The sequence below is a fragment of the Lasiodiplodia theobromae genome, assembly GCF_012971845.1.
Source record: "Lasiodiplodia theobromae strain AM2As chromosome Unknown scaffold_6, whole genome shotgun sequence".
NCBI classification, from domain to species: Eukaryota; Fungi; Ascomycota; class Dothideomycetes; order Botryosphaeriales; family Botryosphaeriaceae; genus Lasiodiplodia; species Lasiodiplodia theobromae.
In genome coordinates this window covers 1,002,763-1,015,886 of record NW_023336552.1, presented here as the reverse complement: position 1 = coordinate 1,015,886, position 13,124 = coordinate 1,002,763, and the positions used below count along the sequence as shown (strand labels likewise).

Genomic DNA, 13,124 nt, shown 5'->3' with positions numbered 1-13,124 from the left:
ATAATAACAGCTCTATTTTTGGGCAGCGGACCCCCGTCGCCGTCGGCCGAGTGCCTCATTGCGGTAGGGAAGATCACGGGTCACTGCTCGGATAGCGCCCGTGGCAGTCTTCAAAACTCGAACATCACCTCAGCGCGCAATACGGATCGCAGGGCCGGCGGGGTGGCAGGAGTTGTGTCATTACGAACAGAAACAACAGGAGGGGCCCTGGCATGGCGCCAAGCTTCCTACAGCAGGTCATGGAGCGCAGGGCGGGTTGGGCAGGCAGCGCAGGCTCTTCAGGCGGGTGTTGCGCGCGCATTGGCTCGCGGCGGCAAGTTGGGAGGAAGAGGAGGGGCGCCACGAAAGCAATTTCAGCAAGCGCCGCCCCCAAAATTGTCATGGACACCCCTTTGAGTACACAGGCTACACTGCGCCAGCAGGCCAGGGCGCGCTCCCGCTGCGAATGGCGGCGCGCAACGGGCGACGGTGCAGCCGCCTCCAGATATTCGTGCGGGCGGTCATTGGCACCCGGGGCCTTATCTCACCGGGCTTGGCTTCGGCTCGGGCAGCGCGGTGCGGCGCTGGCAGGGAGGGCCTGAGGGTGGCCGAGATGCTCGCGATGCGACCAGCCGAGAGCGTGTTAGCGATAGCCCAGGGCCAGGGTGAGGGCCAGGGTCCGGCGTCTTGTGAAGGCGGCGGAATGCGTGTGCGCCCAGGTCGTGTGCCCGCCCGCCGCCCGTCGTTGCTGCTGCATTGCATGTGCATCCTCGTCGGCCGCTTGCTTTTCTGTGGCGCCCCGCGACTTGACATTTCACCCTCCAGCGCCCGCGATCTTCTTAGTCGCGCTGTTCCTGCCCTCCAGCTCACCGTTCCAGCGACGCCACAGAACCGCAAACTGCCGCTCCTGGCGCGTCTGGCCACGCTCAGCCCTTCCGCCACTCATCGTATACACTACCGAGCAGGAATGCCACAAGTACTTGCGCCGCCCGCCTGAATCCCGCATATCTGAGCTCAACAGAATTCCGCCTGCTGATCGCCATCTTCACTCTAAAACACTTATTCGGAAGCATGCCTCACTCAGTACACACTCGCACTCCATCCAACATGTCCCGCGAAAGAACCTCCACCTCCACCATGTCCTCCTCTGCCGACCAGTTCCCCAAGCCTGTAGGCGCGACTCTGCTCGTTCCGCCCGCGGACCGCGATCAGTTCTCCCCGGCCCAGTCCAGTTTTTCCTTTGAAGAAATTCCCCCCACGTCTCCCCGTGGCTTTGCTGAAGCCGACTCGCTGGTGGACCGGAAAGGCATTACCCGCAACCTCGAATGGGGCGCGCCGGGTGAGAAGAAGGACCCGGAAGCCGTCAGTGGCCTTAGCCGCAGCCACAACTCCAAGAGGACCCAGTATTTCGAAGGCCAATTCAACGAACGAGACACCACCGGCCCCGCTCGTGACCGCATCAGCAAAGACAGCCCCATCGTTGCTGAAATCAAGACCAACGTAATTGTATGTATGCACCATCTTTGGCCAATCAGCAGAGTGCTAATACGTATTATAGATCAAGGATGAGTACACTCTTGTCACGGACCTTTCCTACCAGATGTCACAGCGCTTCCAGCGCCCCGAGCACTGCATCATGGTCAGCCTGGATCACTCGGCCTGCCTCTTGCTCGGTGGCTCGTTCGAACCAGCTTACATTCTTACCATCACTGCACTCCCCTCTCAGCTTCAGCCCGTCACGAACAAGCGCAACGCAGCCATGCTGCAGACCTTCCTCCGCGACATCCTCGGTGTTCCAGCGGACCGGGGCATTGTCAAGTTCCAAGCCATTGAAGAGGCCAACCTGGCTACCGATGGTCGCACCGTGCTCGGTGAAATCGAGCGCGAAGAAAGGAGGCAGGCAGAGGAAAATGGTGGCTTGAAGCGTGCCGTGACCAAAGCGTCCAGGAGGTCTAGCCTGAAACCCAAGAAGAGCTTGACTCTGTCGCGCAAAGGTTCTACCAGGTCTGGCCGCGTGATCACTCCGCCCATCCCCAGCCCGGGGCCTTTCGATTCGGTCACTGCCATCGCCGAATACGAGGAGAATGACGAGGTTTCTCCCATGGACAGCAAGCTGAATGGCCATTCAACGAGAAGATCCAAGCCATCCCTCATGAAGTCGACGCCCAACCTCCTAGCCCCACCGATTCCCGAGGAGAAGGCAATGCCAAGGATTGGCAAGAGGAAGAGCTTTATTGCCATCTTCAGAAGATGAGCTGAGCATGTTCCAGTTTCACTGATTCCGGAAAGTTTCTGGATCAAGCACGTAGAGGTCTTCGGGCGTCCCTGAGTTTTGACAGGTCCATGAGAGGGGGTGTCTTACGAGACGGTGGCACAAAGTGGCTGCATAGCATCTGTGGCGTTTCTGGTTCCGAGTTTCGTTTATGTGGGATCCCTCGGATGTCTCTTGTTAGCATTGCTTTCGACAAGCATGGCAGCGCAGCATATACCCTTTCCTATTTTCGTTTTCATTTTTCCTCCAAAACCAAACATCGGCTGATGACCGCTCTTAATCCCGCCTCATAGACCGTCAAATAATTGCATTCTTCGAGCTACCGCTGTGGCTGGGTGACGCTGCCGGCTTGCCCTTGTCAGCTTCGCGGCGGGCCTTTCGCCAGTAAAAGCCATATGATGTAATGGCGACCCCCGCCAAGTGAAATTAAGCTACATATGAATTTGTAGACGATCCACCCTGCACCATTGCTCCACAATATTATGGTTGCCCTAAAAGCGGCATCTGTTAGTGCCCGCTGGTTAGCGCACACGTGCTGTCGTGTTCGGTCGAACGCGTCAGAACCGCGCTTTCTCCACACCAGCAACACGCGTCCCACCACATCACCCAAGAACATCATGCCGCCCGTCAGAACGACCGGCAAGAACACCGCTTTCAAGCCACCGCGGCGGATCAGCGACAAGTCGAATACCAGCGACTCTAGTGCTTCAAAGGCCCCGGCTCCTCGCGCGCCGGCCGCCGCTGCTAGCAGACCTCCAGCTTCCGCGTCGCGCGCGCCAGCTTTCAAGCCTGCAACCACACTCATTTCGTCGGACACAGAGCTCGACGACATCGAGAAAGATGACGAGGAACTCGAAGATACTGCGCATCGTCGCCGTTCAACCAATACGGCCGTCGGAAACGATGCGTCGACCTCAAACGCCGTCGTTGTGCCGCCCGCGTCGCAGAACTCGATGGGCGGTGAAGATCAGCCCCCGATCCCACCGAAACTCCTCAACAGGTTACTACACGAGGGCTTCCAAGACGAGGAAATGCGGATAGGGAAAGAAGCAATGGCGGTGGCAAACAAGTACGTCGAGACGTTCGTGCGCGAGGCGCTCGCGCGGGCCATGTACGAGCGGGAGGAGGCAGACCGCGACGAAGGCGGAGCAGGCGATGGCTTCTTGCAGGTGGGTTGCCTTTGCTCGGAACGAGAACGGATAGCCGCGCAATGTTGCTGATTGGGAGCTGACTGCTGACTCTACTGCGCTTCTCTCCCTTTCAGGTTGAGGATCTCGAGAAGCTCGCACCGCAGCTCCTGCTGGACTTTTGAGTCTACCAATGGCGCCATGCCAATGCAATTGGTACCATACGAGGACACACTATTCGCGGACTACTCATGCATCCGACCGAATTTTGGAAGAGTGGCCCACGGGATCAAGGACTATGCTTTTTTACCAGAGGCAAAGGACCGGCCCGTGATACGACAGGGGGGTTTTGGCGCCTGTCATATGGTCCTTTGGCCTTGCGAATCGATGCTTTTTTTTCTGAGGCTGCGGTAGCCACAGCCAAGAAGGGGAAATGAGGCGGTGACATGACAACTGCGGCGGCTGCAACGCTACCAAACAATTTAGGTTATGGCGGTTCGACAAGAACAGTGGCCAAGCTCATTGGCCAATAAGAAATAATCCGGGATCCGGCCGGCTGTAGCGCTTTCCGGACGGAAGTGTGGGTGTGGGCGTCTGGGGCTGCCGCATATCTGAGATCCGCGACACAACTGAGACCTCGCTTGTCAAGCCTCACCCCCGACCACGACCAACGCCATGCAATCATCCAAAAGCCAAGCCTTTCTCTTCGGACGCCCTTCTCCGCGATGACTCCGTAGACCGAAAAAATGGAAAGCGCTCACTGCTTCCAAAGTTTCTTTTGCGCAAGTCTCAAGAGTGGCGCTGCATAGCCACCGAACTGTCGCACTCGGCGTCAGCAGCTCTCGGGTCCCGCGATACGCCAAGATGCTCGAGAGAAGCTCGTTGGGTGGTAACGGCGTCTTATTTTTACCTTGGCTTTAAGATAACTCTAAAGGTTTGATCGGCCCAGCCGTTGCCGATCCTTTAGCGCGCATCAACACCCGCCCATGGCATTTACTGCGAGGCTGAAGCACCACTGTACCTCAAGACGTCGCAGCACGTGTGCGTGGGGTAGCCGTCTGAGACGCAGTGGCTCACGCCTGCGCCTCTTGGGATATTCATGCGATTCAAATAATGGAGACGTCCTTCCGAACAGCCGTTCAGTTCCTTATCTAGTGTTTTCTTTCCCTCAAACTGTGTCCAGGCCGTGCCTTTTTCATTCTTCGTTGCTCATTCTCTCGAAGACTGTTTTCCTCCGCCAGCATTTCTGTTTCCTTCATTTGACGACTACGTTCTCTTCCTAATACCATTCATTCTCACTGGCCAGGCCCAGTCGACGAACAGCGCAAGCCGCTTCTCTCTTCTAATAATCTACGATCCAAACCCCGCGAGTCGGACACGCTACCACAGCACCCTCAGGAAAGATGCATTTCTCAACCCTTTTCACCAGCACACTCCTTCTCACCGCCGATGGCGCGCTGGCATACTTCAAGCCTCGACCCGACATGGCACTTGCGGTGCCCCGCGCCGCTCTCCCCCATGGCAACCAGAACTATAACGTTTTTGGCCGCCGTTCCGTAACCTTCGGCAAGCGTACCGAACACCTCAAGGACTGGGCCGCCTGGGAGACCCCCGCCGCCGCCGCAGCAGAGACTCCAGGCGCAACGTGGGCGGCGGCAGCGGCCGCGGCAGCCACTCCCGGCGCAGGACAGACGGGCGGCGCGACGCCAGGCCCGGGCGACAAGGTGCAGGTGGTGCAGGTGGGCGGCTCGAACGGGTCACTGACGTTCGAGCCTGCCGACATCAAGGCCGAAATGGGCAGCTTCGTGCAGTTCCAGTTCAACCCCATGAACCACTCGGTTGTGCAATCGACCTTCGACGCCCCGTGCATGCCCATGTCCATCAGCATGCCCAACGCCAGCGCCAACGCCTTCTTCTCCGGCTTCATGCCCGCGGCTCTAGCCAACACCGCTTCCGCGGCAAGCAACGGAACTTCGGCCGCCTCGTCGGGATCCACGGTCGGCGGCAAGCTGACGTACACCATCAAGGTCTCGGACGCGAAGCCCATCTGGTTCTATTGCTCCCAGGGCAAGCACTGCCAGGCCGGCATGGTCGGCGCCATCAACGCGTGAGTTTCTCCCCTCCACTCCCCTCCCCTCCCCCCCTTCCCAAAACCCCACCAAAACTGACTTCTCTCTCCCCTCACAGCGCCTCCACCGGCCAAAAGACGCTCGCCGGCTACAAGCAACTCGCCGCCGCCGCCGCCGAGAACCTGTCGCCGGGCCAGATCCCGTCGGCACAGTCGGGCAACGGCACCGCCTCCGGCAGCAGCAGCAGCAGCGACGGCTCGTCGTCGTCATCGTCCTCAGGTTCTTCCGGCAGCTCCAGCGGCTCGTCCGGCGCCGAGGCGGGCGCCGCCGCGTCCGGTACCGACAGCAGCCTCCCCGCCCAGCAGACGACCAACGCCGGCCCCCGCGTCGCCGGCGACGTCGCGTCGTCGTCGGCCCTCTCGGCCATCGTGGCGTTGGGCGTTGCAGCTATGGCGCTGCTGTAAGGGAGGAATGCCACCGTGTGTGTGTGTGTGTGTGTGTGTGTGGCGTGTATGATTGGTATGAGTTGAGATGGTTTGTCGGGATGGTCGCCGTTGTTGAAAATCAATGTGTCCAACAACTGTTGTTGTAACGGACGTGGGAGTTTCACGGGTGTCCCGTCTTTCCCCCCTTTTTTTCATTCTACATGAGCTGGACCTCTACTAGTCTAGAAGATGACGTCTCCCACACCTGGGAGGTCTCTTCCTATGTCTTCCCTTTTGCTTTTTCCTTTTTCCCTCTTCTTGCTACAAACAAGAATACCCCGGTCGGAATGAATGTGGTCTGTTTTTGTAGAGAAACGGCGGAGGTCAATAATGAGAATGAGCTTTAAAGTATTAAAAGAACGAATGAAAAGAACTATCCGCACATACACTTGTTCCTTCCTCTTATTAGCAGCTTACACAGAATCCCGTGGTGCTATCTCTCATGCCAGACTTGAACGTATTCGCCATCACATTTGGTCTCTGGTTTTGCGTTTCTAGAATTTTGCATTGGACTACATAAGATCTCGCTCCATTTGTAGTGCCATGCCTCTTTCCTCGCTGTGCTTGTACCCTTTAGTTTCGTTTTTTTTTTCTTCTTCAAGAGTGTTTCTCCCCCATATGTAATCGTAAGCTCCTTTGTCAATTCCGTTTCGCCGATCGCTATGCCATTGATTTATCCCGAACGGAAAGGGAAGAAGGCCCAATAAACCACCTTCAATCAGGGTATCATCGCTCGTGAGAATGCCACATACCTTCCCTAGTACTCGCCGACAGGTTCCTAAAGCCCACGAATGCTGCAGCGGGAATTGTCAGAAGTGATAAAAAAAGAAATAAGTTGAAGCCGTCATCGACTTTGCTCTTTTGCTATTAGAATGATTTCGTAGTCTGAGTGAAAAACCCAGAAAGGGGCAAAGCACAGAAGTAGCCGGATACTCAATGACCAGCGGCACGAATGACTGCAGAGAAGCGTCCAGTACCACCCGGACGAAGACCGTCCAAAGACGCTGCGAACCTGGCGTCTTCATCCTGCCAGCCGATAGTAGCTCCCCAAATGATCTGAAGAGCGTTGGACTCTGTCTGGGGAATGTGCTGGATGATAGAACCGAGCCACAGGTCGAACACCCTGGACATGTGTGGCTCAAGGGCCTGGCGGCGCGATCGAAAGTAAGCAGCCACGTCTTCACGATTCGGTACGACAGGGGCGTAGAAGAATTCCGGGTCCAAATCGGATATATTCCACGAAAGGTGTTCGAGGGCGCTATGGCCACATGACACCAGTTCAATCTCCTTCAGAGTTCCAGGGCTGGTGGAGCCCCTGCTCTCCTTGCCCAGAAGACGAAAGTTCGGACCAGGCGAGATTGCATCGAGTACGCGCGGCCAGGACCACTCCCTGAATGGCCAGTCGAGCGCGAGTTGATCTGCAGGAGCGTTTCTTACATAGACTTTGGAAGTCATAGCTGGCATTGCTCCACCAAGCGAACGAGGGAGGACCTGCAACGAGATCGAGTTGAGAGTAAGCTTCCGAAGCTCAAGCCTTTGATGAGCCGCGGCAATACGCTCCAGAGCATTTGCTGTCATCCAGCAGTTAGAGATCGTCAGATGCTGGACGTGCGGGAAGACGACGATATCATCCATCATGAAAGGTGATGGCACCGGCGCATCAACGGTGAACGGAGCTGGTAGGAGGTGCCTGTTTCTTCCAAACAATCCAATCGCCTGTTCACCGCCACTTGCCCAGCCAATGTGCAAGTTCTTGATGCTCTCTCGTCCTGCGATCTGATCCATCAACAAGCCTTTGAATGGGGAGGTTGCCCCCGACATTTCGACTGAATCATAGCGCAGCACACGAAAGCGGTCTTGTCTCACAACACCGATTTCCCCCATGACCATGATTTTGAGGTTTTCTAGGCAGGGCAAAGCCTCCCAGAAATCGGCTCGGTTGAAATCTTCGATGGTACGTCCAGGCAAACATGCCAAGTTCAGGGTCTTGACTGCCCTGCATGTCTTTGAGTCGATCACCCCGATTATGTAGGCGTCTACCAACGAATCTTGAGCCCATCGGGTCTTCCTAAGCGCGGCAATCTGTTCTTGCGTGAGGCTAGCCGGTAGGACCGGATACGACGAGCACGATTGAGAGTGATTAGCGTCGCGCGCGGTCATGAGAAGTCCGTTGGAAGAGCGTAATCCACTCTGCTCGCCATCCGGTACAGTAGCCTCCATCAGAGTCTGGCGATCAACGTACTGTAACTCGTTCGGAATTCCACTGTAGGTGATGGGATCACGTGGGGCTGGATGGTCAGCGCATTCTAGTTTGTAAAGACGAGACGCAGCAAGTTCGCGAAGCTGGTCACGGGCAGCGTATTGCGACTTGACGAAATTCCAAAGCTCACGTTGAGCTTGTGTGTTTCTCGAAGGTAGTGCATGGGCTCCGGGAAACAGCTCGATACGGTCACGGACCATCTGAGAACGTATTGACTTGTCTGGGCCCGGAAGCCAGCCAAGACCGCTGTTGATCGATAGTGCAAGCTCCCTCAAGTTGTCCATTTCGGCAAAGGCTTCCTTCATGCCTATAACCTCTTCCACCGCGGATATTGGTGTGTCATCATGTCTGCTGGGGTCAGTTGGCCAGTAGTAGGTACCCCAGTACGACTTGGTGAGCATTTGCTCCGCCAGCTTTGGCAAGATGACTAAACGTGCTTAACAAAGTTAATGATCGATTGTCCGGGCGGACACAAGAGGACGTACCTTCATTGATTTCGTAGCTGATACCAAACTTCTGCACGAGGTGGCCATGAGTCTTGAAGACATCAATTGCCATGCTCTTGCCCTTTCCTTTGCCGGCGTGTGCCTTCAGTTCAGCTCGAAGTTCCTCGCCAAACATGCCAGAATGGAAAGGTATGACGATGGTCTTGAACAAAGCACCAGTTGCACGAATGCACATCATTCGAGATGTCAATCGGAGAGACTTCAAGTCATCCTGTGATAGGTATCCTGCAATCTCGTCGAACATTTCCTGGGGAAGTCTGCCAATGACTTGGGTCACAGGAGGATTGAGCATGGGTGGAGCGCGGGCATGAGGAATTCCCCGACTGTCCGCCCAACTATCGAAAGCGATAAGCGATGCATGCTCCAAAGAGTCCGCATGGTGGCTTTCAAGAAGAGGATAGGCGGTGAATTTAGCAGGTGTTTTGTGATCGGCGAGGGGCTCCAGCAAAACGTTGGTGATTGTTTGGTCTTCCGGCACTGTATAAGCCAAGAGCGTGCGGGGTGTCATCTTGAATACAGCCTCGGGGACTGTGACGTTCCTGCGCACGGCCTGTGAGCTGTCCGGATGCAGAAGAGGAAAGGCTGGCTGGATCGCATGGGGGCTGATGCCCATGTAGCTCATTTGGAAGGTCGGTGGCCTATTCTTAAGGAATTCGGTGAACAAGTCCAGGTCGTACGAGCCGGCGGGTTGCGAGCTAGTGCCAGAGCCTGACGACGAAGAGGCACCAGAAGGCGAGTCGCTCTCCGACGGCACATTGTCTGCAGAGCTGTCGCCCAACAGCGGATTCGCAGTGCCCGCGGAAGGAATTGCAGAGGACGTGCCAGAAGGCGTGGAGTATGCCGGGCGGGCACTCACTGGTCAAGCGGGTTAGAGATCATGGGCTTGCGGTGGTGTCGAGGTGAGCGGGACTCACTTTGGTTGGCTGCCATGGCTTCACCGTGCGCCTGAAGCTGGCGCAGCGGCTGAGCGTTTGGACGAGCGAATGCTTGGTCTTTTCGGCGGTTTCAAGGCGCAAAGAGCGGAGGCCACGGGGTGGTGCCGGCAGAGAAGCGCGCGCCTTGGAATCGACGCGTGCCGAGCTGCAGTTCGGCGCAAGAATGATTGTGTTTGGGCGACGGAGGGGAGCTGCAGCTGGAGGCTGCCATATGCTCCCGCTGCGCGCGACGGGAAGCCTAACCACTTTGGGACGGCGGCGTAAGGCTGAGCCCCACCGCCCACGCCAAAGCCCAGCCAGGAGCGTTGGGGGCACAAGTTATTACTTCGTTCCCAATGCTAACAGATGCTACGCCTCCCGTCGCCCTAATGGTATCTTCCATGCGCATATTCCCATGGTTGGCATCAGCAAATCTTGATGCCACAGCACTCGATGCTTCCGCCGTGCACAGCCGCCCTCCTTCCGAAGTACATCTGCAGTACCTCTCGCACAAACTCCTTGTCCGATTCGCTCCAAGCATCCAATCCCATCCTACTGACGTCCTCGCCATGCACCACCACCGAATCGCCTCCATCTTCTTGCTCTTCGTCGTGGTCCTCGTCGTCCGCTGCATCAACGATGTCGCCTAGGGTGCTGAAGATCTCTGCCGTCAGACGGTGGAAGTAAGCAATGATGGCCGTGTGGGGTGCCGTTGCCCCTTGGTACCATGTCTGCGCCATTGCATCGTCAGAGCTGCGGAGCGACGCGTGCGAGATTGTCATAAAGTCGGAGAGGTCACCCAGCAACGCCCGATCGCGATCTGCTTCTTCAGACAGCGACGCGTCCTTCTCGCCTGCCGACGCCCACCACATGAAACCCGAGTAAGCAAGCGCCGCCCACGTCGGGGGCTCGATCAAGTTGTCTGCGTAGATCTCTTCATCGCCGTCATTGCTCTCAGGTCGTGGCGATGCGCCGAGTAATGCCACATTGTCATCGTCGTCGTCTTCATCGTCTTCTTGCTCCTCGGTCCGCGGGATATCGACAGACTGCCGCTGCGTTTTGCGAAGCTCCGCGTGTAGAATGCGGTACCGCCTGAGGTCTCGTTGAGTCGCCTTAATCTCTTTGCCTGCCGCCGTCTTTATCCTTGGCCATCGCTTTTCTTCTGTCGAAGATTCAACCTGCGCTGGCAGTTCGACCGTGACATCAAAGAGGCTCGTCTTCATGGCCAGGATTTCATCCGTGGTACAAGCTGCCCAGCCAGGAGACCAGTTACCTTCCTCTAAAGGCTCATTTGAAAGCTTCGCAGACTCGTGTTTGGAAGCATCCTCCTGCAATTTGGGGATGTCATGAATTCCAACTGTGAATAAGCTTCGTAGTCGTTGCAAAGGTTCAGATCCTGGAGGAAGAACATCGGTGACGGAGGAAGGGATGGTCGAAAGTATCGAGAGGTCATACACTGCCCGGAACAGTCAGTTCTGGGACTTATTCAAGCGCGTAGGAAAAGAGTTTTACCAAACTCGCAAGCCAACCGAACCGGCGGCGGCGTGATGAACAAGACGCGCTTCCTCAGCAACGCCAACCGAAGGAGAGGAAATACCAAAGGACCGAAAGTGTCTATGTACTTGATTATGGATAGGGCCGGATGGGCAACGTCCAAAGTTTCGTGCGTAGGATGGAACGCAGTTACGTTGGATAGCCCTCGACTTCTCGCATAAGTCTTCTTCTTTCTAAGTAGTGACGGCGGAGGGCGCGAAACAGTCGAAGAAGCCTCGGAGGACTCAAGCTCCGGGGTGTTGGCGCTGCTTTCTGCAGAATTGGCGGTCCAATACTGCTCCAGGGGCTCTGTCTTTGTTGTGTCATGCGCTAGTAGCCTGCGGCTGCGTTAGCACTGCTGGTACGGCCCGGCAAGGAGGGCAAATGTACCTGGAGAGCTCTCTGAGTCTTTGGGCATGTAACCAGCTCCGTCCAAGGCGACCTTGACTGAGAGGAACCAGAATGCCCACAGCGACCAAATGCGCATTGCGCTCCGCCTCGGACGCCGGGTCGTTGACGAATGCGCTGAGCCCTACGTACTGGTCATGCACGAAGTATCTTGCGATTCGCAGTCAGCGCCTAGTTCCATTCTCTTCCAGCCATCCACACGTACATCAGGTCTTCTTTGACACTATGGAGGCCCGAGGGCAACGACTTGAATTCTACGGCTCCATCGAGTTCGACTGCGGCGCAATCAGCATGCGGTCATTTGGGAACCGGTGAGCGGGCACGTACGGTCGGGTAGGGAGCGCTTCCAAGTGATCGTGTAGCTGAGGCACGCTATTAGCTTTGAAGGCTGCCTGGGCTAGGGAGATGAAGAGCGGCACACTCACCCGACCTTCAGGTCGAACTTGATCAAGAAGAGGGCGGCAAGAGACGGCAGGTCTTCGGATGGCGCATGGCCATTGGTTGCGGTCGCGTTAGTCGCGGACATGGCTTCCGGGCCTCATGGCACGCGCAAGAACGTCGGGAGGGGGAGTCGGGGAAGGTGTTGGTTCCGTCGCGGCTCTCCGTGTCGCGTCATGCCGCGGGCGGGAACCTTGATGGATGTCGTTGCCGCCTTACCTTAGCGCCCGAACACAGCCCCGAGCCTCGCGAGGGTCCACGGTTCGCTTCCTTCTCGTCAACGTGCAGGCACACGAGGCACAGCTACTCACCCGCTCCGTCGGAACGAGGCGACGAAATGATAGCGGTTCCCGCATAATTGCCGCTCGGACAGAAGAGTACCACGCACCTGCCTTGTCTGGCCACGCAGGCGAACCCCATTCTTCGCGCAACGCCCAAAACCATCCAATGCTCACATAAGCCATGAGCAATTCTTGGGAGCTCACACTGGGGTCGTCGTATTCAAACGCGGACAACGTTTCTGCGAGCCAATCGCGATGTTATCCCGTTTTGTGGTCACCAAAGCGACAACCGAATACATCCTCGACTTCGGTTCATCTTGTCCTTGGTGCATGTACCAGCTGTACATCGTATATCACCAGTCGCTCTAGTGCTGAAACGTAACAGTGGGCTTTCCACATACCGACCTGTATACGCAACGCATTTGGCTACATACGATGCGCATACATGTGACGCAGAATGGCACCTGTAGGACTCGGACAAGCTAAGCACTGCTTCTATGATATCTGCAAAGTGAAACGTCAATCTCACAATATTCCTTCTGTGATCTTGTTTGAGTGATGCTTATGTTGTAACGCATGCCAATTGTCTCCGTCGGGTTATGACCTCGGCAACCCCATACTCTGACGAAGGCGGTCCGTATACACGAGTCACTGAGCAGCTGGCACCGACCCCTGCGGGATTCTTTCCAAAGACCTGTTCTTAATGCTCCGAGGCTGCTTATATCAGAACCCCGCTTGATCGTCTCTCAATTCCAACATCTTCGTGCGCTGACAGTCTCAAATTGGCTGCGACGTTCTTCCACACACCCTATCAGCGAAATCTGACCATAGAGCCAAGGCGGAGTCCTGACA

General features: G+C 56.4%; 5 protein-coding genes across 5 annotated transcripts; 3 read left to right on the top strand and 2 right to left on the bottom strand.

Annotated features, from left to right (window-relative positions):
• Positions 1-1,116: 1,116 nt before the first annotated feature.
• On the top strand, positions 1,117-2,233 carry LTHEOB_2575 (MIF domain containing protein; the record flags this gene model as incomplete). Its single annotated transcript, XM_035511402.1, has 2 exons — positions 1,117-1,485; positions 1,538-2,233. 2 exons carry the CDS (start codon positions 1,117-1,119, stop codon positions 2,231-2,233), a joined length of 1,065 nt encoding a protein of 354 aa, XP_035364284.1.
• Positions 2,234-2,868: 635 nt separating this feature from the next.
• LTHEOB_2574 (CENP-s complex centromere protein x protein) lies at positions 2,869-3,563 on the top strand (the record flags this gene model as incomplete). Its single annotated transcript, XM_035511401.1, has 2 exons — positions 2,869-3,420; positions 3,516-3,563. 2 exons carry the CDS (start codon positions 2,869-2,871, stop codon positions 3,561-3,563), a joined length of 600 nt encoding a protein of 199 aa, XP_035364283.1.
• Positions 3,564-4,781: 1,218 nt separating this feature from the next.
• Positions 4,782-5,911, top strand: LTHEOB_2573 (Extracellular serine-rich protein; the record flags this gene model as incomplete). Its single annotated transcript, XM_035511400.1, has 2 exons — positions 4,782-5,485; positions 5,566-5,911. 2 exons carry the CDS (start codon positions 4,782-4,784, stop codon positions 5,909-5,911), a joined length of 1,050 nt encoding a protein of 349 aa, XP_035364282.1.
• A 954-nt stretch (positions 5,912-6,865) lies between these two features.
• LTHEOB_2572 (F-box domain cyclin-containing protein) lies at positions 6,866-9,628 on the bottom strand (the record flags this gene model as incomplete). The annotated part of the gene is made up of 3 exons (XM_035511399.1): positions 6,866-8,619; positions 8,678-9,553; positions 9,613-9,628. 3 exons carry the CDS (start codon positions 9,626-9,628, stop codon positions 6,866-6,868), a joined length of 2,646 nt encoding a protein of 881 aa, XP_035364281.1.
• A 409-nt stretch (positions 9,629-10,037) lies between these two features.
• LTHEOB_2571 (uncharacterized protein) lies at positions 10,038-12,079 on the bottom strand (the record flags this gene model as incomplete). The annotated part of the gene is made up of 6 exons (XM_035511398.1): positions 10,038-10,940; positions 11,210-11,483; positions 11,536-11,703; positions 11,759-11,828; positions 11,881-11,915; positions 11,979-12,079. 6 exons carry the CDS (start codon positions 12,077-12,079, stop codon positions 10,038-10,040), a joined length of 1,551 nt encoding a protein of 516 aa, XP_035364280.1.
• Positions 12,080-13,124: the final 1,045 nt, after the last annotated feature.